The 25407-nt window shown below is 40.5% G+C and overlaps 1 protein-coding gene across 37 annotated transcripts in view; it reads right to left on the bottom strand.

The window, feature by feature from the left end:
• Positions 1-16127, bottom strand: part of ELAVL2 (ELAV like RNA binding protein 2) — a 137470-nt gene extending 121343 nt beyond the window's left edge. For 4 of the 37 annotated variants that reach the window (XM_058301945.1, XM_071216787.1, XM_071216777.1 and 1 more), the window contains exons 1-2: positions 10930-11014; positions 5562-5609 (exon numbers count right to left, since the gene is read on the bottom strand). In XM_058301945.1, the coding sequence (XP_058157928.1) occupies positions 5562-5573 (12 nt within the window). In that variant the 5' untranslated portion in view covers positions 5574-5609; positions 10930-11014. Of the gene's footprint in view, positions 1-5561; positions 5610-8767; positions 9046-10241; positions 10584-10929; positions 11710-15554 lie in introns of those variants that run through there. The other 33 variants (XM_071216793.1, XM_071216779.1, XM_071216782.1 and 30 more) reach the window with 29 other exon arrangements.
• Positions 16128-25407: the final 9280 nt, after the last annotated feature.

Here is a 25407-nt window from a genome sequence, read left to right on the forward strand (position 1 = left end):
TTGCAGCTACTTCAACTTCTCAATTAAGATATCATGGATTGACATTAAGTGGACATATTTATGAGAATCAAATATAATGTAAAAATTGCATAGCCAAGACTTGGGAAAATGTGGCTTAGTTAAAGCAATTATTTTGCTAAAACTTCCTGGTAGTGATTTCAAGTCTAATAAGATCACTAATTATTCAGGGTGTATCTGCAGATGCAAATAAAACAAAAAGGACAATCTCTTATTATTTTTAAATAATGAATTCTCACTTTTCCTCAATTTTATTATCTCTATTCTAATCTTTGAGAGGTTAAGCGGTTTTAACAAATATTTCTTGAATTTCTACAAAAGCTTATCTTACACTAGGTATTAGATGTGAAGTAATGAACAAGACAGATGCTCCCTTTCTAGGAAAGAACAAAAAGATCATCTTGAACTTGTATTCTCCCCATCCACTCCCAACCAAGTTTTCTGCCAGTTAAGTTGGAGAAACAAGATAAATCAAGTACAATCTAAAACGGGTTGGATATCTGGTGATTCAAGTTTGAACATAATAGATCCTACTGAATACTTGACCTGTGATTTTTTCTCAGAACAAAAGCAGTATATCTAAAAGCACTGGTTTAAAAAATTTAACAAGGTTAAAGGAGAGCCCTTAAAGAACCTCTACTACAATGACGTAGGGTTATCTGAATGCCACTTTTACCTGGAACAAAAGATTCAGCATTTCAATCTTTTTTTCTTGATTCTAACAGCATCCTGAAATAAGTTTGAAGACAATATCTCTATTTGCTTGCTTACAGAAAATAACCAATCCATATTTCATATGGTTCCAAAAAAGTAATCCTGCAAGTCAAGACTGCCAGGTGGCATCAGTTTATGATATGAGTCTGTGATGAAATTGCTTCCAGGAGTCACCTGGTCACAGATCAAAAATAATGCAAGGTTAGCATCTTGTCGCTGTAAAACAAGTTGTAGGCATTCTGCTGGGAGGGAGCACACCCTCCCATCTTGCCCTCCTGGTTCCCACCCAAAGTACAGATACCTGAGTAAAGTTATTTTAAAAAAAAACAAAAACAAAACACAAACATATACCTCAAGGTTACCACAATCACCAACACTGAGGAACCAAAGCCTAGAGATCTCACTTGCTGCCAGGATCTCCCCATTTTATCACAAAGCACTCACCTATAATGGCAGAAGTAAGACATTCTCCCAGCATCAAGGTTGAGCTGCCACTTTGACCTGTTTCTCTGTAATTAGCTACCTTCAATTACAGCCAGGAGAAATAACTACCAGAGATATAAAGAATATTATTCTGGAGTCCTTAGAAAAAGGTACTGAAACAGAGGTCAGAGATTTGGGTCCTGCTTCCCCCTTAGGAAGCTGCATCCTTGGGCAAACCACTTGACCTCTGAGTCTCATTTCCTCACCTTAAAATGATTATCCTAAGGAGCTGTTGTAAGGTTCCATAAGAACAGAAACACTGGGCATCATCACTGTTACTACAATAAATGCTCACCTTTCCTGGTTTCATCATTCTGGGTGGCTCACGACCTTCAATAAACAATTCCGCATAGTTTTATGTCCTGCTAAAAGCTAAGTACACATCAGTGACTACAAACAGGCAGCTCTCTACTCCTCCCTTCTAAAACACTACCAATCTATCAAATACAAAATTTCTTACTCTCATCACACCCTTCAGAGGCAATAACTTAGAAAAGATGTTACTTTAGAAGCATCATAAAAGTACAAAACAGATCCCTTCACTCTTCCTTTCTAGATTACAAAGTATTATTATTCACCATGAAATCAAACTCCTCTCCCTAATGGTCCACAAAACAATGCCTATAGCTCAATCCTTAAAAAAAACCCCAAAAGCAATAAAACAGAATATTCCCAAACAGCCAATTCCAATAGAAGGAATAAGTCTCTCCAGAAAACCAAGGAGATGAAGCAGCATGTAGGTTATTCACTTGCCTTTCAGAAGTTTGAACCCATGTCCCTGAAGGATATGGTCTTAGGAATGAGGAAGACTCAGAAGAAAGTATAGCTCATTGCTCTTAAAAGCATCCCAGCTTCTGACCTGTCATTATAATCTTTATGACTTTTTCCCAAGTGTACTGAAAAAGAAACATACCCAGAGGAAGCTGTTAGCACATAATGCTGTGAAGAGAAAATAACTCTGGAAGAAAGGCTGGAGCTTCAAGCAGTTACACAAACATGCCTATGATCCAATCTTTTCAGGACAACAGCCAAATTAAGATAATACCAATAGCATCTCACTCCAGCCACAACCTAAACTTGGGAGATGTGACACTACATATTCTTCACCTGTGATTGGGCTCCTGGAAAACCGTTACCCATAACACAGAAGACAGAAAAAAAAAATGGCATGGGGAAGGAGGGAGGCAGAGGGGACACACAAAAACAAAGCAAATAAAAATATGACAAAATTTATCAAGAAAAGTCGTACCTTTGTCCCCCAAAGCAACATGCAGCAACCTGGCCTGATCTCTTGTTATGCCCAGACTACAGAAATATGTATCTTCTCTAATTCTTAAAGCACTTGGTTTCTACTACTAAACTTTTGGGAAGGTGGAGTAGGGAATGAAGGAGAGGGATCCTTGTGACATCTTTTAAATTATTTCCCACCTCATCTTCTCAAGGAGACAAACCAAGGAATAAAAGGACAAGAATGCTTTCCTAAAAATCTTCAAAACTCTCAGTACCTAGCACTTAATAATAATGTGTAAATGTGAAATAATATACAACCTTCCAGGCTTCTGAGCATAGTTCCGATATAAAAATGTAAAGACACTGTTTTTAAATCCTTTAATGAAATATAAAAACAACCTTTGGATGAATTTGGAAAAGGTTAAGACTCCAAGTTAACCACCAGTCCACATACAGCAAAACTATTATTTTCACACAACAGAAGCTCCACTTCAATGATTCCCCAACCTTTAGAGAGAGAAAATAGTGCTTGTTTTTGAGATTCTCAATTGCCCACCCCCACCCAGTAACTAAGACATCCTGGAGGCTCCTCAACAAGAATCCAGGGAGCATTAAAAATAAGCAACATATTCATCTAAAAGAATCATCTAATCATGGAAGATACTCGGCACCAAGAGTTCTTTTTAAGTGCCTCTTAAAAATAACTTATCTACAGTAATTTTAAAAAAATACATATGCACAAAGTTAATTCTACATTACTTTTTCAAAATGAGTGCACACTTCTACTCAAACACCCAAAATATCTAAAAATTTTGACTGGGCTTTCAACTGTGCCAATTTTTAAAACTACCAGCATTAAGCTCCTATTATTCTGAAGGGTTTTGCTAAGATGATCAATACAGGGACACATTCTGATTCATCATAATGACTGGCCTAGCTCAAGTGGCTGCCAGGAGTGCAGGGTTTTATAGGCATTGTTCCTTACGCAGAAGCTACATGAATGCTGGTTTGATAAAACAGATCTTCTTATCTGTTTGCCAAGCTGAACAAAAAGTTAACTAGAAATGTAAGTGTTTAAAGTCACCAAAAGGAAGCCTCTACAATGACATTTTCTACCTACTTAGCATTCATCTGTATTCATCTCACTAGACATTAACACACACCAAAGTTGCTCTCTGCTATTCAAATAGTCCTATTATGCTCAGGAGTAGACCCATAATATCCACCCTCCTTATTGTAAAATGAAATTGCATCATTGGTCCAAACATGACATGTGGAGCCTCTTTCTAATGCTGCAGGTCCATCAGCTTGCTCTACTGCATGCATGGAAGAAAGCTTTGCTAAAGCTGCCCTGTGGTTTCCAGAGACGGGGAGAAAAGACTGAAGACAGAAAAAAAAATAAGGGGGGGGGGGGATGAGAGGAGAATAACACATAAAAACCTTACTCCTACCGGCTTCTCACATCAGTTCTTTTTTAATTATTATTTTTTTACAGAAATGTGATGGGAGAATGCCTTTTCTAAGCTGACACCATCAGAAACGAGGTCAGGTGGGCACCGGCCTCTTTTAAACAACTCACAAGATCCTATTAGTTTTCACAGCACCAAGTACGTTCTGCTGATACCAGATCATCTGAGCAAACAGAAGTAGGCAACCAGCAAGGAGAAATCCAGGCTCCCAATAAGGGCAGGTCTAAAATCCCAGGGTTGGGAGTGAAAAAAAGGTAAGATAAGCTATTGCAAGCACATCTTGTAAATGAAAGAGAAATTGTCTTGCATGCAGGGGTTCAAGAAGGAGAAGGTCAAGGCAAGACTTCTCTAATTTAAGTAGAAGGAACAAGAAGATTTAAATTTGTAAGGAGCAATCTAACACAATTCAAACATTATTTGCAAACAAAGAAAATCAGAAGACTATAAAATCTTCAGAACTACTGCTCTGGTCTTCACATTTGAGTTAAACCTTTTTATTACCTTGACTTTAGAGACTGCAGCATTAGAATGACAACTAAAATGTCAACAGCTAAGGCAGTAACTTGTTGCCATGTGAAACCATACTCCATGGAAAGGGGGCAATTAAGACCATGCCAAGCCAGTTGACGAATGTGGGCTGTGTTGCTCCACCCTCCCAGTTTTTCAAAAGGCAAGAAATATGGATCTAGATCTTTATATTTCCCAACACCTAAATCAGCAATTCACAATTTTATGAAACACTGTTTAGGCCAAATGAAACAGCCACAGGTCGTACCCGCCATTTGGGCCTGTGACAGAAACAGCCACAGGTCATATGCACCAGTCTGAACCTGTGGCAGAAACTACTTGGCCACTGAAACCAGTTTCTCCCATTCTTCATCTAATAATAGCAATTCACTTGGTCACAGGAGATATTCTTCAGTGAGTAAACTGTAGGCTTAAGAGTTAATGCAAAAGTGCAGGCAGATAAGATAACTGGGGGACAGATAAGTAGGTGGAACCTGAGCCTGAACTGCCCTGCTAGAAGTAATGCTAGCACAAGACAGGCACAGACAGGTAGCTAAGGGTCAGAGGGTTAGTACAAAGAGGACAGCAAGGCTCAGGGTAGTTGAAGTTCCTGCAAAGGCAAGAAAGAGATAAAAGCCCAAAGCACTGATGACTGGGATTCGGAAAAAAATCTCCAAGTCATTTACCACCAGAGGCCAGAAGGGACCCTAACAGTTTAAAAATTAAACCAGGAATCAGTAAGTATCAGCTGGGGGTATATACTCATACAGAAATAGGCCACACCTGGGAATAGGCTACAAAAACTTGCTCAGTCTATGTAAACTCTGTATATTTAAAACGTTCTGGGTAGCTCTGCAATGAAGGTAGGTGAACCTCACAGTCACCAGAGGTACCTCCAGTATAGAAGCAACATCAATGAAATAGAAAAGTTTCACTTTTGAAAACTCAGTGTCAAGTGCCATTAGATCTCGCCACCTTCCCAATTCACTAAATTTATTTTCACATACACTATGATTTATTTGCTTTGAGAAATACCTCTTACACTTGTAATATATAAAAGCGATGCCTAAAGAACAAAAAAAAAAAGCATTAAACGTACTTTAAAAGCTGGACAGAAGTGAGCAATTTCCAATAACTTACTTGACAGGACATCCATCAATGACTTTTCACTTGGGTTGGTAAGAGGTGCTGAAATGAGCAGGAAAAAAAAAATGTAAACACTATTTTGCGTTTTATAGGAATAGATCCTTGATAAGAGATTAAAAATTCGTATCTGGAAAATATGAACAGATTAATTTAAGGTAAATGTTTAAATTAAAAATTGTGATTTCTCTTTAAAGAAATATGGAAAACTTAAATTAGGAAATGCATATTCCTGAATGGGGAGTTAATGCTTAATTGGTACAGAATTTTCTGTTCAGGCAAAGGAAAAGTTTTGGTAATAGATGGTGAAGATGGTGGTACAACATTGTGAACGTAATTATTAACACCACTAACATGTATACTTTAAAGTGGTAAAAATGGGAATTTTATGTTATGCTACAATAAATTTTTTTAAAAAATAGAACTGGAAATATACATTCCTGGAATGTAAATTGGTTAAATTCTCATAGTCTCATATGTAATCTTTTAGCACTATTTTCTATTTTCAAGGAAAAATACATTTTAAACATCACATATAAATACATCTATTTCCATACTGAAATGTTCAGTCATAACTCTCCCAAAAGATCCACAATTTGGGATTTTTCTTTTCCTCCATGCCAGAAGCATATATTACATGATGGTACATAAAAAAATATTTTGCACTAAAAACAATGGTTTGTAATAGCACACTGAAGGTCGAATATATAAAACTAATCTACAAGTGTCACCTATTACCACCTCTCCAATTCAATAAACACTGTAATTTTACTGCCAAAAAATCTCTTGCTTCAGTCTGCTGATCTTCACCCTGTCCTTGAGACAGAAAGGGTGAGGTTTTATACGCAAAGAAAGGTTAAAAAACCGAGGACATAGGTAACTGAGCCAAAATTAGAAGACTGAAACTTCAGATTTTCAGCCTAGTATTTTCCACCTGACACTGCTAAATTAAGAATTTCAACCCAAGTGACAAAACCCACTTAGGCAAGACAGCTCAGCAGCTAAACTGGCAGCACAGTGCTCACAAGATGACCTTACACATGTAATATTTGTTTACAAAAACTAAGCAGATTTTAAAGCAAACCAGGAGACATAGCAAGCTTACAATCCATGTTTGATGAAAGCTAAAGGCCCACTATTAACTCGACAGCAGACAAGAACGGATCTGAATGGCATCACCCAAGGAGAGGGAAAAAAGCTAGTCATAGAGAATGTTTTCTTTTTATAAGACAGACTCCTTTTTTAAGTCAAGGAAAAACACCTGGTATTAACCTATCACTATTAGATAGGACAAGGGCAAAAATGTATAGTTTCTGCAACCTAGCATTCAAAACTTACTTGATACTAAAGCAAGACCTTCAAAATGCTTAAAAAAAAACACAAAAAACAAAAAACAACTGCTTTACTATAACTTTCACCATAAATAAGACTATTGCAAAAAACCATCAAGCTTTTACAAAAGAGAATTTTTTAAAGTGGCAAGGGGGCTTCAGCCTGTCAAAGCTATTTGTTAATCATTTCACAATGACATAAATGGAAATCAGTAATACAGATGCGACTAGGAAACTGCATGTTAAAAATAAAAATGTTATTTCCTGTTAATAAAACAGCCACCAAATTCGTTTGGTTTTAACTCAGTGCCACCAATTCCTGTGACATTCTGGCTTATTTTACCTATTCCACTCCTTCCCATAGCTCCCAGCCCTCCTTGCAAGATTTCTTACAAGGAAAACCTCTCATCTCTCATCACACAAAACTATTCAGCAACATGCAAAAGAAAATATCAGCTGGGAGTTCCAATAAGACTGAAGCATTCAAAGACTATTCCAAAGTTCTGTGAAGATAACACCGTTACCCAAAACAGTATTTTTATATAGATGGCTCTCTAGAAACTTAGCATTGATATTAAAGGAGAGAATACCTATGAGAATGCAACTAACAGTCTTGCTCACCCAAGAATTCCCTTTTGTTCTGTTTTATAAAATGGGCCATTAGGCTAGAGATACCAAAAATCATCTTTTTAAAAAAATGACCTTACTAAAATGAAAATTATGGTACATATCAGATATACTAAAGACAAATCGATTAATTTCTTGTTTGTGACAAATTTCCCAAATACTCCATAAAATCTATATGAAATTTTACTATACTACTTCCATTTTTGGTTAAGATTCCAAAAGTTACCAATACTACTGAAACCATAACAAAATGTGTATCTTTGAAGAACACACAGAAGCCTTAAAACAAATACTGTCTTTCAAGCTCAAGCTCCCTGTTTCTGTTTAGCAGATTTATATTACCTTAAATCCAGAGAGAAAAATCAGCTAGTGCTATAGCCATATAGTACCAAATAAATACACTATGTTTTTTCCAAATTAGAAACATACAAAAAGGTGGATCTGGCATTACACTACAGTATGTGAGTCCTGTGAGTAACCAGGACTTTGCCATCTGTAAAATGAAACCAGCCTAAGCAAGTCAACGAAGATCTGAGTTTTATGTCCTCTATAGAACTAACTCAAGAATTTGGGTATGGCATCACCAGTGCATAAAGCCTCCAATTTCAAACAGTTCTATATATCAGCATAAAGCCGCAGTACTGGCAGCTAAATATTAGCAAGTGAGAAAGCTTCTAACCAGAATCAGCTAACATCTGTGGTACCCTGTGCACAAGGAATATGTGGGAGACCCCTGTTCAAAAAATGTTTTTTAAGAATTCCAAGATGACGGAGACAGCAGGGGGTGGGGATGGAAGGGACTGTAAAGAATGCACAGGTCTCTGGCCCATAAAGACCATCCTGCCTCTAACCAAATACCCATGCTCTAAATTATATATGTGTGTATATATATATATATATATATATGTATTTTTTTTTAAGTTTTTTAAATAGAGAAACATAATTATGGTAGCTTACTATGATTACTGGCCTGTCCAGCTGAGTATCCAAGGAAACAAAAAGAGCTAGGGCGGACTGCTATGGCCAAGTTTTCCACAGGGTGGCACACCACCATGGTCCCATACCACCCCACCTACATAACCCCCCACCACATGCCACAAAAAAAAAACACCTGACCAGGCAAGTACCACGTATTTCTAGACTCTCTCATTTACAAATTAACAATTATAGGTAATAAAGGTGGCAATATGAATGTGGAGAGGCAGTAGGTTTAATAAAACTTCAAATGCAAGCAAAAGAACTGACCCTTCCAAACACATAAGCGATCAAAAAGGCAAAAGGTAAAGTCAGTCTTGATAAGAAGCTATTTCAGAGCATCCATTCCCTTGGGGGAAAAGAAACATTAAGGGTGATTTGCCACTGCGGTGCTCCTGTGCCATGACCATGCTAACGCCTAGAAAACGTCACAGGTTTTGTTTTTAAGTCTTCCAGGGAAGAGGAAAAGTTTGATCCCAGCTTAGAAGAGAAGTCGGGGTATTCTGGATGGCTTTGTTGTGTCCTTACAGAAAACTTGGGACTTGCTTCTAGAAGAGAAGAGAAAGACAGGTTTTTTGTGTTTTTTTTTTTTCTTATGATTTAAAAATATCATAAAGGTTCCAAAGTAAATAACTAGAAGGCCTGGCAGACACTGAGCAGCAATGGGTACCTGTCCTACGAAAGGAGAATATCCTAACACTAAAATTCTCTTCAACCATGGGGAAAGTGTGTGCAGCTTAAAACAGCTGATTTGACGTGATTCCTCATTGCATACACTACACAGCAGAGGAAACACCTAAAGGCAAGGGGGCTGGAGGTGGAGGGAACATTTAAATCCCCAAGGCTCACAGGAAAAACAAACACACAAACAAAAACAAACCTCATTCCCCAAAAGGTGGCAGCACAAAATTAGCCGAATGCACAAAAAGGGGCCAGATCTAATCACAGGAGCACAAAAATAAATATTCTCTTAAGGAGAAAAAAAGCAGAAGAATCACATAAACTGGATATAACGTGTTTCTTCATAATCTAATTTCATCCCATTCTAGCTTTTTTCTTTCAGAAAAAGATGTTTTCTTCACCCCTCTCCTCCCAACTAACTTCCAAGGGTACTACCCCTAAGTATGCCCCTCAACCTGAACTGTGTTAAGTCAACATTCCTACAAACCTCCTATAAATAACAGGATGAAAACAAATGCAGTAACGTACAGATCCATCTAGGAAAATAGTCACCAATTCTATACCCAAAGATCCATTTGAGATAGTAGATCCAGGGAAGCTAAACCTCCCGTCACCAAAATGGTGACTCCAGGTCAGCTTCCGCAAGAAAGCAGGACCTTAGCACAAATGGGAAATTTGAACGACTCTGGGGAAAGAAAACCTGAGAAAACTGTCCTCAAGGGCAACTGAACAGTATTTCAAATAAACTGATTTTACTTAAAAGGATGGGGAAATTACACCCCAACTGGTATTCTAGAAATTTTAACTGAATTTATTTGCCCGGAATTTGAGAGGTGAATTACATTTTTATGAAGACAAAATTTAGATAAGGAAAACCAAAAAATTAAATTTCAAAAGCTCTTTTGTCCTTACGGGAAGTACTATATTTTGGCATTGTGAAACGCGTTCTTTTGGGAAAGGATAAAGGAGAGTGGATAACCGGTCATAAATTCTCCACATTTTCAGATGTGAAGATGGTACGATTATCATGCCTTTTTAAAAGCACACAATTTTAAATGACTACCTGGACAGCTACAACTTAGTAGTTCACTTGCAGAGGCAAGGGCTGCGCTCGGACCCTTCAGGGATGGCAGGCTTTTAGGAAATACCGTGGAAAGACTCCGTTGGCTGGTCATTGTCACGGCCACTGGAGGAGCACCTGCCAATGAACCGATGCTGTTCCGAGCGGCTCCACCTCACCGTGCACGTTTGTGCATGGGCGCTACAGCTGGACTGCCTTCCCAGCCCAGCTGAAGGCGCAGCTACAGCAACCACTGCAAGCGAAGCAAAGCCTCCTTGCCTCACCCCGCGGCCCGCCCGGCGCTTCCCGCGCAGCACACACCGCTAGCGCGCAAACCCGGGATGCGACCGCGAGCTCTCGCGCGGCTGCACTGGGCCTCACCCAATACCGCAGAAGGAAGATAACTACCGGAATAATCACCTTTGCTTCTGCCGGTAGCGCCCAAGCTCCACGCCACCTCCGCACAGAGCTTGACCTCTGCAGGTCACAAGATGCCCTGGGCTCTTCGCAAAAATCGTTCGCAAGGAGGCGCCGTTCCAAGTGGGCACGCACCAGACTCCACCCCGGTGTGTTCGGCTGGAAAACCCCAAGCACACAACCTCTGACAAAGAGGAGTTGGCCAGTCCACCACAGGAATCTTGCCCTTTTTCTAGAAAAGCCCCCTCCCCCACTTTCCCTCCAATACACTCACCTGCGTCTCGGCGCAGATCCCTTCTCACGCTACACGCGGCGATACCCAGGCACGTCCACGCCCGTGCACGCTGCCTGGCGCGAATAGCCCGGCTCCGCTCCCGCCACCCCCAACCGGCTTGTGCCCACAGGAGGGGCGGTGCCACCGTCCGAGGCGCCCAATTCTCTCCACTCCCGCCGCAAGGGGCCGAGCTCTAGGAACTTCGCGTGCACAACCTCTGCCGCCCCCACCAGCGTTCCCTCCCTGAACCCAGACAAGCGCTCCCGCCGAGCAGCAGAGGCCGAACCCCGCACGGCGCCGCGGCGGCGCGCACAGCCCTTGGCCTCAGCGCCCAAAAAGCGCCACGGGCAAGGCGCGGAGGGCCGCGCTGCGGCGCCCCTACCCCCACCCCTACGCCCCCCGCACTTGCCTGCTACTCGGAGCTGCAGCTACTACGGCTCACGACGCCTGCCGTCAGCACAGCCGCGGCGCAGGCACTCCGGGGAGGCTCCGCGGAGAGGCGGTGGCGGGAAGGCGGACAGGAACCCGGCGGAACCCCCGCCCCACCCGCGCCCCGCCGGCGACCGCCCTCCTCACCCGGCCGGCTGCTGCCTCAGTGACGCCCGAGCGCCGCGGTCCCGCCGTTTGTAGCGCGGCGGGGAGGAGGGGCTTGCTTGGAAAGGCGCCAGGAGGCGGGGCCGGCGGCGAGTTCGCGGCGCCGTGGCCACCGCTGCTGCAGCCGGCGCGTGCTCTACCCGGCCGCCTCGCGGGTCTGTTCCTGCGGGGAGACTCGGAGCTACTACCGCTCTGCTTCGTCCCTTGACTTCCGATTCGAACCTGGCTCCCCGGGTGCGCGCAGAGAGGGTCGCGCGCCCAAAGGCGGCCAATTCCAGGTGCAAGTTTGCAAACCCTGAGGTTCCCGGCGCTAACGCGAAGCTAGAATGGCTCGAGCGAGGGTTACTTTGATATATGTGTATAAGACACACACACCACTTCCACACACATATGCGCTACATACATACATGCATACATACATACATATTATCCAGAGTTAAAAGCCGCCCCTCTTCTACTTCACAGCCAAAGTGTCCTATCTTTCCGCGGAAAACTAAAGTCTTAGCCCCCGCTGTCCCTTCCTGCCTTTCCAGATGGAATTTGACATTCATACAAGCCCGGAGTACCTGTGCGGGGTGCTATACACTGCTTCAAACGCAAGATAGGAAATCCTGTAACCGACTATGCAAGCTCCTGACGCTAGCCACATCCTTTTAACCGACCCCCCCCCCCCCCCGAAAGTCCCGAAAGCCCTGAAATGGCCAACTCTTCACCGAAGGGGCGTCCTGTCTCTCTGTTGCCTCCGCCCGCCCCTTTGCCTGGCTCAATCGCTTTTCCCCAGAAAAACCTGTGCATGTCCTCAGATCTGGCCCCAGGACTGGGAATCAAAACCCACCCCGGAGCCACACAACCCGAGCACTTTTTACACCTGCCCAGCAGCTTAATTACTATAGCACCTGTCGTGTAGGGTTTTGGGTGTGTTTTGTTTTATTTTTGTTTTTTATTGTAAAGGCTTCCGTTTTAACCTTTCTCCCTAACCCACTACCTTAAAAAATATCACCTGTCACACCTACCTGAAATCGCAGGAGGTATGAAAAAGGAACTGAGCAGTGGGCGACTGAGTCGCTGCAAGAATGTGACAGAGGTTACAGCTTCAAGGGCACGATGCGGGTTTGATGCAGCAAGGTCCGCTAAGGGCGCCCAGCGCTCCCCGCCCCCATGCGACGGGCGGGGCGGGGGAAGGTACGGAGGAGGAGGACGACTCCTGTAACCCAGGGCAGGAGTGGGGTTGGCGGCACACTTGCCCTCTTGGGCGATGTCAATTAGGCATAGTAGAAGGCTCAACCACAATCGAAATGGAGATAGGCCATTCCTCAGTTTGTGGGACCCAGAATGGAGACACCAGAAATAGCTAATTGATTCCATATCAACATTTGTTGTCACCCCAAATCCGATTTTGCAATTAAATGACCTTAATTGACTTTATAGGGGCTTCTGGGAAAACTCGCTCAAACAGCCTCGTGGACCTAGGTATAAGCAATCTAGGAATGCCTGTCCCAAACTGTAGAGGAAAATCTACCTACCAAGTTTGCCAACCCAAGTCTGAAACTCTCAGAATGCCCTAGCCCTACTTCCTGAAGCTGACTTCTTTGAAGTTATGGGAAGCCTCTCTCACGACAGAGTTCCCCAAGTCTTCTAAACCATTTCAGTCTGCAAACATTGGATTTTCACATGTATCTCCAGAACAGGCTAGCTTTATATGTGGGGTGACCAAGCACTTGGTTAAAAGAGGAGAGGAGAGCCCGGTAGTGCCAGATATATGACACACTCAAAGAATGATACCAATAACTATCTAAGGGTGATGGTTTTTAAAAATTTTAAATCCCATAAAAGACACCTCTGAAACCCCCAACATTTTCTTTTTTGCAGATACATTTGTTCTTCCAAATCTCTCAGATATCCCATTTAAGAAGCCATTTTCCTAGGAAGCCTTAAAGGCCCCAACAAATTTCCTACCTTCCTGTTACCCAAAACACACAACATTTTTCTGACAATTAGGAACTGATTTCTAATTAGGAAACTAATTTCTTCAGTCAGTACTGTCTACTCTGCACTCTTATCTCCCCCACAATTTAAGCCTACATTTTATAGGTTGCAGTTGATGGTTTAGGCCTGGGAAATACAACATCTCCATCTCCTTCCCACCCCCACCATCCAGCAGAGGAAGGGTGTAAGAAATAGGAGTGGAGAGAAGGCATGAAGGTTTAGGATTTTAACCAACCGAGTGTTTGTGGGGGAGGGGGAAGAACCCGTGGATTTCGGGGAGAAAGTATTGAGACATCCATACCCGCCCAGCGGTGTTGAGTAAATACTAAATGGTTGACTATTTCTCCCACCCTTGCCACAATAAAGCCAGATCTGCAGCTGGTAATTATGAGAGAAGATACCAAGTCTCGACAGTTTCTCCAACCCGTACCCAAAAATGGACAACGGGGAACATATCCAGCCACCAGTTTGTCACAGTTGTGTAGCTCTCGTATTAATTCTTTACAGACGTGATATAGGTGGATACTAGCAACGTGCTGGGCATAAATTAAGCAACAATGGCCACGCAAGGTTCTGTCCGCCGCGGGCTACCATGGTGGGCACAGTCATCCTGCCACCCCCAGCACCCACCGCCCCCGAAATGGCCAAGTCAAGTCCGGGAGAGGCTGGACGTACATTGGTTTTTCCAACCCTGAGGGTGGGTGGGTGGAGAGCAGTGAGAAATTAATCCCAACCGGCTTGTACCTTCTCACGGTCCTCTGCCTCTCCTGTACCACACCGTCGCCCTCACGCACACACTCACCCACACCCTTTCGTACCAGTAATTTAAACTTCTCTTAGGCGAAACCTGCACCTCGTTCCATCACCACCCTCACCACCCGCTCTCCCCTCCCCGCCCCGAGAACATCCGCCCCCTTTACCACATCTACCCGGGACCCTCCTTTTCACAGTAGAAAGCGGGCTGGTTTCTCCTAAACCCTGCACTAGCACAAAAGTTAAAATGAAGCATGTGTCTGCCCAGCGTCTCATCCCCAACCATCTTTCTCCCGGCTTCAGTTTAACAATAGCTAGGAAGGGGGGCGGTAAGGAGGAGGGTAGCAGAAAGGGATACGTGGCCAAGCCGGTTACTGGGGTGGCTGCAAAGCCTCAAGGCTGCGAAGGGGTTCCCCTCGTCCCGAAGGCGAAGTCAGCTGCGTAGGACCAAGGACAGGGCTTGGAATTCACTTGCCGGAGCCCACACAACGAGGCTCCTAAGAAGCCGCCACTTCACAGACACAGCTCCAAGGATCTTATTTACGCTTTTCTGAACAAAGGGAATCTCATATCTGGTATAAGATTAAGAATTCGGCCCTAAATAAGCTATCTTTTATTTTTTAATAGATTTACGATAATACATAATAAGCGTCCGTGTTTTAGAGCTCGCACACCTAGCAGTCAGTGATGAGTTTGGACAGCTTCTAACCACCCAGCTCCAGTTCAACCCCAGCCTTCAGGCTGCATGTACTTTTTTTCAGACAACTACAACTCGCTGGTTGGTGCAGCTTCTAAGTTCCATCTGGCAAGCCTATTCCCCCCGCACATGCTATCTGGTTAATGCAATTAAGCCTGGGATTTTCGCTAGTTCAATGTGCAAATCCAGTCTTCTGATTCCCCTTCATGCTCCTCAAGACTCTCGGGTCATTCGGTTGGTTTGCGAAAGTAGAGTCATGCATCCCCCAACACCCAAGTTATACATCTCTTCTCAGGAAATGAACTTCCAACCTCAACCGGAGGCTCGCTCAAAATCTAGTCTCCCATTGTACCCCTGCCCTACCGTGCTCACATTTACCACTTAAGTTTCAGCCATTGACATTTGCGATTATTCAGAACGTTAAGCATGCGTCCACGGTCTACCTCTCTAGAATTAAAAAGCAGAGCAATAGCTTTGAAATGAAACAAACATGTGCAATTAACTTCATATTCTGTATTCCGCTCACTTACAGGTTTTCTGGGTTTGCCAGCGCATCGCTGCAACTAATGATTAAAGAAACCAAACCGAAACTTACCTTTCTCCCTTTAGGTTTTTGTGTATGTGTGTTTTTTAAAGTAACGGTGCAGTTCTCCCAATAAGGATGAGCAAGAAGCTGCTGGATAATTCTCTTAAGACAGCACGAAACCTAAACTGTGCTCGGCTTAAAAGAAGCAAATAAAAAGAAATGCTTTCGACCCCAAAGTCCAACACTAAAAGAAATGGCACCAAAAAAAAAAAAAAAAAATATATATATATATATATATATATATGAAAGGGGAGGGGAAACTTAAAAAAGAGAAATTAAGAAGACGGAGAGACTACCCTCCTATTGCCGTTCAACTAAACAAAAAGGGGCAAGAAAAACAAACGAAGGAACAAAGAAAACAGACGAAAGAACGTTTTTTCAAAAAGACGATGTCTTTCTCCTTGTTGCTTTTTTAGTAGGTCGCTACAGGAGTAAGCAGCTGCATCTCTAAGTGAGAACAGAAATAAGGGGGGAGGACTTCTTAAAAGGGAGGTGGACTGGACCACAGATTTATAGCACCGTATCACCAACCCCTTCTCTGCCTCCGCACTGCCGTGTGTGCAGCTGCTCTGCCAGGCTCCTATCCCGGGCAGCACGCGCGGAAGTATACGCCGAACCGTGCCACAACGCAACTTGCTCATCTCCCTCAGGATCCTGATTGGTTCAGATGCTTCAATTGAGGCCGCCCAGGCGAGGCCGCGTAATACGATTGGGTAACAGCTGGTGTCATTCTCGAGAACTCAATGGAGTCCCGTTTCAAGGTAAGTTGTGCGGAGAGGTACACACAGAGCACTGGCGGCGAAGGGAAATGCAAGAGGCAAAAGGAGATGAGGAGAGAGCAACGTGGGAGGGTTGGAACTGTACTATCAAGAGTTTGCGATATGGCACGATCTCCTTACCTCTTAAATCTTTCTGCTTCCGAGTTATTGCTTTTGTCATCACAGCCGCAAATATGGCATGTCTCTTTATAATGTTAAATTCTCTGCCCGGTATGTATGAGTCATTAAGAGCTCCCTCTCTTTGATCTGAGTGAAAGGAATGAATGTACATCCCTTACTTCCCCGCATGCCTTTTTCGATTTGTGTTCCAGTATTCTGTGTTGGATATTGGGCAATTTCTTTTTTTTTTTAAGGGCTGGTTGCAGATCTCTTGGTTTTTTGTGTTTTTTGTGTTGTTGTTGTTTTAAGCGCCCTTTTAGGATAAGAATGAAGTCAGAATTGCTTTGAAATAAAGCTGTACTGTTTGAGTTAGGATTCATGTTAGGATAGATGAGTGTAGGATAAACATCCTATCCAGGAAAAGAGATACTGAGTAGAGCTAAAGTCCTTCATTTTGAGGTGTATGTCTCTCAAAAAGAGCAGCTGTGTATAAAATCAGAACAAGCCACCACTCCTCTGCATTTGCTGGCAGTACAGTTCTTGGCCACACATGTATTATTGCTGACAGTAAAGATAGTGGAGCCTTTATCAGGGCTCTTTCTCTGCGGATTTAGAAAGTTTAACCAGTAGACCAGATGCTGTCAACGTTTCTGCTTTATAGATGAAGACAGTATAGATGAACATTAAAGAGGCTGAAGTACAGTGTTATTTATGGTATTTATTTCTTCTTCTGCATGAATGTATGGCTCTCAAGATAGCCTTGATGAATAAGTAGAGACAGTATTCACTTGACCTACGTTCTTTTCCGGTCATAATTTCTTCTTTCAATCTTGAAAGATAGCGCCAACTTCCTAGACAGTACTTCTATTTCTTGCGCAAATGATGTGATATATCTTCTCCAGAGGCACATGCCTTTTGAAAGTAATTCCTTTCCCTCTTTATTTGGTATAAGTCGCCATTCTTTGAAAATGCCAGAAAGAAAAGGCACAGGTAAGAGTTAGAGATTGCAGGAGGGTGGGGCCGAGATGGGGGGAAAAGGGACAGATGGTCCCTGAGCAAAATGACTTGGTACTGAGAAGTAAAGTAAATCCATTTTTCTTGAGACTGTCCTTAAGTGTAGAAGAATGATTAATAACAAAGAACAGAAGACCTGTTTGTTTTTATTGCCCTTGTAGTCCCTATAACTAATGTCTGAGTTCTATTATTTAGCATGACAATAATTGAGGATTGGGAAAGAAGGCCTGAATCTACGTATTATCTCATAATTATCCTTAATAATTATCATGCCCTAAACCCCACCCCCACTCTTTTATATCATAGTAACCCCTGGGGTCCTAATTTGAATTTAACACTCTCTAGAACAGAATGGAACTCATGGCAAGAAGAAAACAAGTTTGAAGAAATGGAGTCATGGGAGTGAGGGAAGGACAAATTAAGGAAAAAACGGAAATATCTCACCTCATCTAGAATAAACATTATATGAAGAAACAGTTGCAAGACTGAGTTTGTTGTCACTCTCCTTCAACCTCCTGCTGCCAGCCTCCATACCCAGCTCAGGAGAAATAGCTCATAAAGTAAAAGATACCATAATTTGGGCAAAAGAATAATGATGTTTAATTTAATCAGACTTACTATATAGTGAATTGTCTTTTCTCCTTGTTAGGACGCTCTTATTATTGGATTGTTGCGCGTGTTTAATATAATATTCTCAGCACTTTAAAGAAAATTCATAATTACATGAGTGCCTTTTAACTGGGTGTATACTAATACTTTATTTATTGGTGCATTTTTGTATTTACAAGAAAAATGTGTCAGTTACAATGGTATATTTTCCAAAAGGATGGGGGAAGGTAAGCTGGAAGGTGATGAAAATCTAAAATGTATCTTGTGTAAAGAAACTGCATAGTAAATGTGGTAAATGTGTCCATTCAAGTGCCAAATTTTAAAATCTGTAAATTCCACGTTTTTGCTTTTTTTTTTTCCTAGTTTGAGTAGAGGAACAAACATCTTCTAAAACATTGTCATTTTTAACATGTCTTTTCTATGTAGGTACATGGAGTTAAAATTACTCAAGAAATTGAAAATATTTTAAAATACTAGTTTACTTTCTCAATACAAGAGATATTTTTAATTTAAAAACTTTTATATGGATAAATATACCATACGTAACAAGACTTTTCCAACTTCAAAAATAAAAACAGCCATTTTAGAACAAGTGATACCTGGATGTAGCTTTCATTTTGAAACTCCTGTTGTCTTAGCATGCTAGCATACATATGTGCAAAAAATATCACACTCTGGATAAAGCAGAAATATAATCAGTCCCATAGAACCCTTCATTCATAGTTAGGTTAAATAATTATCCACCACACCTGAACTTGTAATGAAAAAAGTATGAAAAATAAGTTTGAGTTATGATTAAGTCGTATTATCTCCAAAATCCTTGGCATTATTTGAACTGCATCAGAGAGAGGGGAGATGGAGGGAGTCCTGAGAGTTTAGAGAAAAGTTTGGTATGGAGAAAGTTGTAAAAAGATTAGTTCCCAATGCCGATAAAGCAGGGAATTTAACTAATTATTTTACTAAATTTCATTATAAAAGGACAATCTTTTTCACAGAAATGTTCATTAGCTATTGTAGGCAATGTCTTTTATAATAACTCTCTTATCTAGTCCTTCTAGGTGGAGGGGGTTGATTTTGACATTTCGTGAGAAAGGGCCCTTTTTTAAAAAGTAAATAAAACAGTTAAGCTATGTAAGTGAGTTTACATTGTTTAGTTTAGGGCGGTAGTTCCAAACATTATACCCTCTCATGAATAAAAATATTTGTCATTGTTCGTTTATTGGGTGGTTGGGGGTTTTCTGGTTCATAATGTTGGAAATGTAATAGTTTAGTGCCTGTGTGAGAAATATAGATATCATACAATTGCCGTTTACGCTTTGATTTATTCTTCTTAAAGTAGCATGTCAAGTTTCCTTCCGCAGCTTAGAAACCGGGGGGGGGGGGGGGGGGGGGGGAGGGGGGGGTGATGTCGAGAAAATTGATACCTACCGGAGTTCAGACCATCATAACTGGGCAAGAGAATGAGGCAGGAATTAGCACCATGGACAGAGACAAGAAGATTAACTCCAATCTCCACCCTCGCCCCGCCCCTCCGCCTAAAAGTTTGCAAAGCCTGATCAGTGTTTTCTGTACCTTCTCTGTGAGATAAGGAAACTGCATTTCTTGGAAATCTTTCCTTCCACAGACTTTGAGGAAGAGACTGTCCTGCTCCGTTGAAACACATTTATTTTGAATTAGGCTGGCTTTCCTTAGGATACGGCCGCCTTGACAAACTGTCAGGAAGGTTTTGAGCCCGGAACTCACAATACACCCTTCACTCTTACTTTGCCCAGGTGCGCCTGCCTTTCATGAAAATAGTCATGCAAAATAAATGCAAATCCAAGTAGCCTTCAAAAGGTCTGCTAAACCTCCTCCAGAGTGTATATCCTCCAAATTCCCCTGAGAATCGCAGCAACAACAAAATACAAACAAAAAAGATGCCTAGTCGCCTAGTCGCTAGCCCTTGCTCCCCTCCACCCAGTTTGTCTCTCGTCTTTCCACCAGGCAAAGGGGGCAAAGTCTTTAACCGAAGGAAGTGACTTCCGAGACTATTTTGCAAAGACTCTTAATATAGCACTTTCCATTAGGGACAGTGCCAGGGGCGGCAGCAAGCAGAATCACAAACATCTTTTACTTTCTTTTTACATTTTGCCTTTAAACTCTTGTACCAAGGGGAAATCTAAAAAGAGAGCCGACTGAAGGAGAATATCCCTTAAATCCTGAGGTTACTATTTATACTTAAAGACACGTTTAACTGTTTATTTAAACGTTAAAAAGGCAAAAAAGTAATGCAGTGTCGCTGTGAATCTCTGAGAACAGCCTAGATTGTTCTCCTTCCCCACTTTTTTTTTCCAGGCAAAATTTATATGAGGTTCATTATCCTTTAGATGCTTTGCCTGCATATATTCAAACTAAGATCTGTTGCATGTGCCCCATAGTGTCTCGGAAAAATATATTTGCAGCTTCGGATTCACGATCATTTATGTAAACTCTCTCACGAATATCCTCAGATTTATTTTCCTCCCCTCTTTTACTCAGTAGCAACTTTGAGGAGGATAAACTCGCGTCTTTCCTGACCTCGCAAAGGGGGAGCTAGAACGTTCAGGCGACAGAAGGTGTGGGAAGAAAACCTGGAAGTGAGTAAGGGCAAATCAGAGCCTCGTGTCCATCTCATTCGGGGATGCTAACAGCCTTCTCTAAGCTTTCTCCTGGAGTCGTTACATCTCATGCAAAATTAATACAAGTTATTAAAAATAGCAGTTTCCAAAGTTAAGGGAAACCATTTGTCTCAGCTGGTGGCAATCAGTCTCTTCACCGGCCTCTTTACGCGGTCCTGGGAAGAAACGGTTTTTCTGCTTCCAATGCTCCGAGGCTCTTTCTTATACTGAAGATTTATGTTTCCACTTGTGAGCGATGCAGTTCTAATTTGAAATAATAAAACCGGCTGAGCGACCAGTCAATCAGAGCGATCCAGAGCGCTCCGCACGCCGCCCTCCCCCAGCTCCCTCCGGTCCCCAACCCTCTTTCCCTCCTCCCTTCCTCATTCTCCTGGCCCTCCCCACTTCCTTCCTCCCTCCTCTGCTCTTACACACACTCACACTCCCCCCACACACACACACACACGTGTGTTAGATCAAACTCCTGCCCCACAGAACAAGTGACGGCACCGGGCACAGTGACAAAGGCGGAGTTTGTATCAGAAGACGACTGAGGCCCGGAGAGACGAGCGCTAGAGAAACAGCTGTCTTATCAGTCCGCTGCAGAGATGGAGATGGCTCGAGAGGTCCTCAACAGATAATCACTTGAATAGGTTTGCAATGCGCCAAACTTCACGCTTGATAAGGCCAACCCCATATAGAGAGCAGCCCAGATCCCGCTCCATTCTGTTTTATTTGGGCTGTAAATTAAGAAATTGAAATTCAGGTGGCAGAGACAGCAGTCTACTGATAGACCGCTAAAGTGAACTAACTGTCCTTAAAAACCTTTCCGCAGGCAGAGAGGGGGCGCCTGGAATGGGATATTGTTTAATAATAATAGTAATAATAATTTAATAAATAAAAACAGGAGGGGGACGGTGTGAAAGAAATCCCACCATCTTAAAAATTATTTGGAGACAGAAGCTGTGAGCAGGGGTGCAAAGGGACTCAGCATTACTACAAGGAACAAACAATAATTTGTAAAGTATAAAGTTTGTGAAGTTTGGTGTAATAGAGAATCAGATTTAAGTTAAAACTCTCTGGTATAAAATTGAATGGTTTTTTTTTATCAGAGCATGGGCAGAGGAAGCTAACTACAGCACTGGAAAGATATTCTAAACGGACTCTAAAGTTTGCCTTTTGTTTTAAGAAAAGCAGATCAACCTGATAGAGAGGAATAACCATAAACTGTGGTTAAACCTGACTTTTTATTTGACATGATAGGGCAACAGGTGAGATTCCAGGGTGATTTTTAAAATAGCCTAAGAAGTTGTCAGCTACACAAAAGAATCTGCTTAGCTACCACACTGGAATAACAGTTATATTGAACCCCTTTCCATCCTCTCCTATACCCAGGTAATTTCTAAGATGGTAATTCAGGGAACTCAAAAAATTCCAGGTGTGAATTCTGATACCACCTGGTTCTTACAGCACACTCTATATCAACAGTCTCTGTCTGCTATTATGGATATGAGGTTTGAAATTTTACATATTATTTGAATAAATGTTTCCTAAAAAATTTAATTTAAAATGTGTAATGACCAGGGAATAGCCAGAGATCATGTTATCTTGATTCACTAATGACTTTGTACTGTACCTTGTTCTTTTTTTCATAAGTGTATTTCAAGTTCATTAATGTGCATTTATGAAGCTGTGTAAAGTACAGTACAAAGTACAAAGGTAAGGATGTGTTGTATTTTCCACAATAGCATTTGTACTTTAAGTCTTTGGATCACTTAGAAAAAGTGACAACATGTAATCAATGCAGTATTAGAACATCAATCAGTTTTTATTTTGTTTAACCCCATTATTTGGGTCAAGTCAGAGTGCAATTAACTGACAACTTAAAGGTTGTTTAATTCACTTCGTGGGAGGAAGATTTAAAAATGAATTTGTTGGAAAAGTGAGAAATATTTAAGATTCAATAATATGTTTCAAAAATTATTAAACTTTTTAAAGACACTAAAGACAATTTTCTAAATTTTGAAGTTGCTATCTGATTACTATAGGGAGATAAGCAAATAAATACGTCATGGAATCTCATGGAATCTCAAATACATTGCCATTGAATAGTTATATGCATAAATCCTTCATATCTTGTAACACAGAAAATAGGTGTTTTTAAAATTCCAGTGTATGGATGAATGAGTACTGTGTATATCCTTTAATATTAAGAGAAATGCATGTTTATGCAATTAACTTTATCCCTCTATACTGTCATTCGTAAAGAATATTATCACATTGGTATACATAGTGGCTACTGTATAAGCATCTTAAGAAATACTCTAGTAATGTACTTAGGCAGTATTATAGTATGTTCAGATAATCTGATAAGCTATTTTTCTGCTTGTTACTAACACTTATACAAGTTAGAATTAACAGTTTAAATGAGCCTCTTAAGCTATGGTTTTTATTTTTGTTCTCCTTAATCAAATTGAAATTAAGCAGACAATGGTCAATTTAAAATGTTCTTTGTTAATACAGGTAGGACATTTTAAATATATGAATTTGCATAAGGCTTAAAGATTCATTAAGTCTGAAATCCAAGGAAAAGTTTTCATTAATTTAAATAATTTTAACTTTTCAAAATTAAACAATATTTTAAAAGAAATTTTCCTTTTTTGAAGAGAAAAATGTTTTGGAATGAATTTAAAATCCACTCCTGTGTCCCTTATTACTTATGGCAAATGAATGCTATATATAGTTTATATAAGCATAGCAATTCATTATGAATAAAGAACAATAATAAAATATCCACAAATGCAAATTTTGCTTTTTAAAAGAATTTTCCATTATTAATTTCTCTCTGTAGGAAATGGGATAGATTGTTAAGGCAGACAAGTCTTTCTAGGATGTATAAAGAAAAATACTGAGGCTTTTGAAATACAAAAAAGTTGTATATCTGTTATAACTGATCATAATTCCAATATAAAAAATCAGACTTAACTGAGTTTTTCCAGATATAATGTTTATGTATGAGTGATATACTTCAACAAATTTAAAAAAAAACATTTATCTTCAGGTGCAGGTCACATGAGTGATACATAATCAGTTCATATTTCTAAATATTTATTCCTGATCTTTAACAAAGGCCCAATTCAAGCAACTTTTGAAGGTCTATAATGTATGCCAGAATTTGGCGGTTCTTACATAAACATAATTAAATTAGAGAAAATAAATGCTTAAAGGAAATCAGATTAATGTTTAGGGAATCCTTGTAAAAGGAAAATTTGGGAGATTTAAATAATTCAGTGTTTTATAAAACATTCAGAATGTGTCTGACATTTGTTGGTCTTATTGTTTATCCTTCTAAATTTTGTACAGTCCCTTTATAAATTTTTAAATACTATAGTCTGTCAAACAATTACTCCTTTAAATGGAAATTTTAACGTTATCCTTCTAGGAGACAGTTTTGCTAAATGTTAAGATCTTGGGCTTCAACTTCAGATAGGTCTGGATTTGAATCCTGAGTCTACCACTGTGGGGCCTTAAACAAGTTATTTTGTGTGCTCATCTAAGTCTTGGTTTCCTGATCTATAAAATGGTGATGAAAATGCCTGATTTAGGATAAATGTGTGGTTAAATATAATGATGAATGTAAATTGTTTCAAACTTCCTGGCATAGAGGAAGCAGTTGATACATGTGACTACGATTATGGAAGCAAAAATAGTGACTTAGCATATTTATTTGATGAATCCAGAAGTAGAATTCCTGCTTTTGTGTATTTTTAAATATTTTCACCTGCTCTCATTAATGTTATAACTCATAAATCCCACGGTAAATATTTTCTCACATTTCTAATTGTAACCAAAGTTAAAAAGGCCCTAAAAGGCTTAAAATGGTATGCCTGCTCAGTTATGTGACTTCAGTATATTTCCCAATACAAATCTCATGATTCTACCCATAAAAAGTTGTAGGTTTTCAAGAGGGAACTAAATCCGGGATCTTATTTACTTGATATAATTCAAATACCTTAGATTTTTATAATACCTTTTCTCACAAAATGTTCAATGCATTTTAACATATTTATCATTGTAATCCCAAGAGGTAAAGAGGACATAAATTATTTCTATTTTCAATGACATAACAGAGGCATTAAAAATGTAGGTAACATTTTTAAGGTTAATAGTAATAGCAGGTTTCCTGAATGTCAGTCATTTTGTAATCTGTTACTTTCTTTGGCATTAATTATAGCTATTGTTAGTTAGGCTTACCATGTTAGTGTATGGCATTAAGTATACCTTATAATTCAGTAAATTACTCACTGAAATCAAGTTGAGTGGTATACATACCACTGCAGTCTAATCAAATTAAAATATTTTGATTTTATGCCAAAAGACACTTTTATTATTCAATTATGTACATGCATGCACTACCTATTCTTATTTACCATTGTGTTAACTCTAAGGCAAGATTTTTAAAGTTACTAGTCATTTATGACCTTGAAAGAAACCGGTTTCAATCTTCTTATCACTTGCCTCTCCCCAGGATCATTTCTTCTCTCCACATATATTTTTATTGCCTATTATATTTATTTCATTTGCATAGGCTAACAGTATTCTGCTCTAGTTGTCTATATCTTAGGTAGTCCTGTGCTTGAAAACTCTATTAAAATAAATATCCAAAGGCATATAGAGATAAAATATGTAACAGGCACGAGAGAATATGCTTTTTATAATACCTTT

This window comes from Dasypus novemcinctus, chromosome 8 (genome assembly GCF_030445035.2).
Source record: "Dasypus novemcinctus isolate mDasNov1 chromosome 8, mDasNov1.1.hap2, whole genome shotgun sequence".
Classification (NCBI taxonomy): domain Eukaryota; kingdom Metazoa; phylum Chordata; class Mammalia; order Cingulata; family Dasypodidae; genus Dasypus; species Dasypus novemcinctus.